Source organism: Sitophilus oryzae, unplaced genomic scaffold, assembly GCF_002938485.1.
Source record: "Sitophilus oryzae breed Bouriz unplaced genomic scaffold, Soryzae_2.0 scaffold_169_pilon_pilon, whole genome shotgun sequence".
Classification (NCBI taxonomy): domain Eukaryota; kingdom Metazoa; phylum Arthropoda; class Insecta; order Coleoptera; family Curculionidae; genus Sitophilus; species Sitophilus oryzae.
This window is the reverse complement of record NW_022146390.1, coordinates 474,550-477,805: the sequence shown is the minus strand read 5'-3', so window position 1 is coordinate 477,805 and position 3,256 is coordinate 474,550. Positions and strand designations below refer to the sequence as shown.

The 3,256-nt window shown below is 32.8% G+C and overlaps 1 protein-coding gene across 1 annotated transcript; it reads right to left on the bottom strand.

The window, feature by feature from the left end:
- Positions 1-1,757: 1,757 nt before the first annotated feature.
- On the bottom strand, positions 1,758-2,627 carry LOC115881141 (piggyBac transposable element-derived protein 4-like). Its single transcript, XM_030898521.1, has one exon. The coding sequence runs from the start codon at positions 2,625-2,627 to the stop codon at positions 1,758-1,760; it is 870 nt and encodes a 289-aa protein (XP_030754381.1).
- Between the last annotated feature and the right edge of the window lie 629 nt (positions 2,628-3,256).

Sequence of the window (3,256 nt, the reverse complement as noted above, 5' to 3'; positions counted from 1 at the left end):
AGATTCATAATTTTAGTTTGCCACAGCTTCCACTTTTGTGCTACTTATGCATGCCAAAAACTGCCGGGAGAAGATGAACAACTAACAAGAGAGGTATCTAATTAAAAAATAGTAATAAAATTAATGTTTTACCTAGATTTACTTTTTTAGGTTTAAAACTTTTTTTCCAATAGTCTAAAATGAGTTGAAGAATTAAAACGATTTCAGGAATTTGTTAATGTTGCTCCAGCTAAACTTATTCGCCCAAGCCAAACCCGTTGGCTTTCATTAGAGAGTGTGGTAAAAAAAACTTTTAAAGCAATATAATGCCCTGAGGCTTTATTTTACTGATGAAGTTGCAAATAACGTCACCCAAGCAGATAAAAGAGCAGATATTATTATAACAGAATTACTATTTCAGGTTTTACCTATTTTTAATGAATTAAATAAAATGATGCAAAGTGAATCTCCAAAAATTCACATTCTGTACAAGGAAATATCAAAAGCACTGAATTTTTTTTAGAGTTTTATATAACATACCAGATTATTAGTTTTACAGGTATTGATAAATTAGATTTTAAAGATCCGAAATATTGTTTACAACTGGATGGGATGTATTTCTCAGCAGAAATAAATTCAAGCAGTTTAAAAAAATAGATTAGAATGAATGAAATTAAATTGTTTAAATTTTTATATAGAAAGTGTTCAGCAAAATTTTTCAAGATTTTCTCTTATCTATTATATTCGAAAATATGGAATTTACAGATCCGTAAATACTTAAATCTCCAAAAATCAAGCATATTGGTCATATTTCTAAATTATTTCCAAATTTATTTGATGTGAATATACAAATAATTGACAAGTGGTTGGCTCTAAGAACCAATGGAACCGATTTTAAGTCCGGTCATAATGATATACGTGAATTTTGGAAATACAATTATAAGTGTTTTACTTTATTTAAGGCTTAAGTAAAGAACATGTATCTATTCTGACTCTGAAGATTTTAAATTATATTCATTGAATTTTAACAAAATCTGCTGATTAACTTCAAAATTATAACAACTGTTGGGTTCGATGTTTGATATTGTTTGGTGTGCAGAATTCCAGAAAGTGTGCTGGTTTGTAGTCTATTCCTTTGATTCGTTTTTAATAAATTTACTGATGAGAATGCTCTTTCTACGTTAGCAGAAGAATGTGGCAAGCAAAATATACTTTCTACAAATTTGCACAAGATGGAAAAAGCAGCTGTGGTATCTCCTAGCTTTAAACTCCTAACATCTAACCAAAACTGTTGACAATCATTGTTAAAATTCTGTATCATATATCAGAGTGGTTTCTTAATAATCTCCATTCAGTCATACAATATCAGCTATAGAATTAACTTTTAGTTAGTGCGGCTATAAATTCTTACGTGTTTAGTGCGGTTGGGTGTCTCATACCCCATCGTACTAAAGTGACATCTAAGCATCAAATATTTTCTAAACATGGTTTTATTAGTTTAATTATAAAGTATATAAGTTATTTAAGTATCTAATGACTACAGTATAATTAATAAACTTGTTTGAAACTGTTTAAATAATCAAGTCTACAAAAAAATCGAAAAAAAAAATGTTTCTTTTTAATTTGAAAATTTTACATTAAGTAAAAAAACGTAAAACTCAGCACTCTCTTCATCACGATTTTCATAAACGCAGTAATTACAAAGAGAAACTACATGGTCCAAACACAAGAATTTATAACATTTTTGGCAGAAATACTTAGTTTTTCGATCCTTTGATCTAGGTAGTACATCGCTTCTGTTGGTCAAGATTTGGACGCTTTGGTGGACTTACATTATCTTCAGTTTCCATAAAATCGACCATTTTCCTTTTGAGTCCCTTGGATAAATATTTGTTTGATTTTCTGGAGTTCATATGGTCACTGATCAAATCGAGAGAAAATTGTTTGAGGAAAAAACGCCGTTTGATGTTTTTAGAATTATTCCAGGTATAAATAACTCTTGAATCTATTCCCGCTATATTTAGCAAAGTGAAAAATATGGTTAGGGGCCATAGTCTGCTATTTCGTGAGGTGTTATATGAAGCACATAACTTATCGACAGCGTCAACTCCGCTTTTTGTTCTGTTGTAGTCTGTAATGATTACGGGCTTATATTTCTCCCCAGTAAAGTGATCTATTGCATCATCGTTGTGCATCGTGCTTAGCAAAATAACAGTTTTTTCTCTCTTAGGGACACAGGATAAAACTGTATTTTTTTCTTGAAAGCCAAAAACGGATGAACACTCTTTACGTTGCTTGGTTTCTATAAATATTGGAGCAAGTTCTTTTTTATTTTTACGAACCGTTCCCAATACAGTGAGGTTATGATCCTGCACCAAATCCAAAGCTAGTGGCAAACTGGTAAACCAGTTGTCCATTGTGACATTTCTGCCACTGCCAGTGATCGGAGTAATCAATCTTTTGACAACCAAATCTGGGGAATAACTTAATGCAAATGGACCGGCAGGCTGCTTGCCTAAATATACCTCCATATTTGATACATAAAACGTTTTGCTATCAGCCATAGCAAAAATTTTCAATCCATATTTTGAAGGTTTATTGGGCATATACTGCCTAAAGGGATATCTTCCTCTGAAAGCAGGTAACATCTCATCAATTGTTATGTATTCTGAGTTAGTATAATTTTTGCTGCATAATGTTGTGAACTGTTCAAAAACAGATCCTATAGGAGCAAACTTATCAAGCTGCCTTCTTTAGTCACGACTATTTAGATCATCAAAGCGTAAACAAGTAGTAAAAATCGGAATGGTTGCGGGCTCATCGCGGCACGGAATACCTCGACACCAGTTCCATCAATCTGCCATAAGTCGTCAAGATTCAGACGATTTGCTTTGTAAATACCAGCCAAATACAGAAGTCCTATCAGAGCTTTCACCTCGGATGCGTTAGTGTCTTTGGTTCTTGAATATTCTTTGTATGTTCCCTTTTTCTTTTGAATACAAATATTGGTGCACTCTACTATTATTGCGATTAGATCGGGAGTAAAAAAAAACATAACCAACATTGCAAAATTGACATGGCATTCTTCGCAGGACCTTTTGGGCCAGGAAGATGTAAGACGATGTTGTGAGATCCTGTACGAACATTTAATTTTGGTTTCTCTTTCAACCATCTTGTTTTTTATCCCTTCCAATCAAATAATTACCTGCACTTTCTTCCAGTTCATTTTCTTCGGCACTCTGCTCACTATCCGTGTCCTGGTTATTAGGGTGTCCGT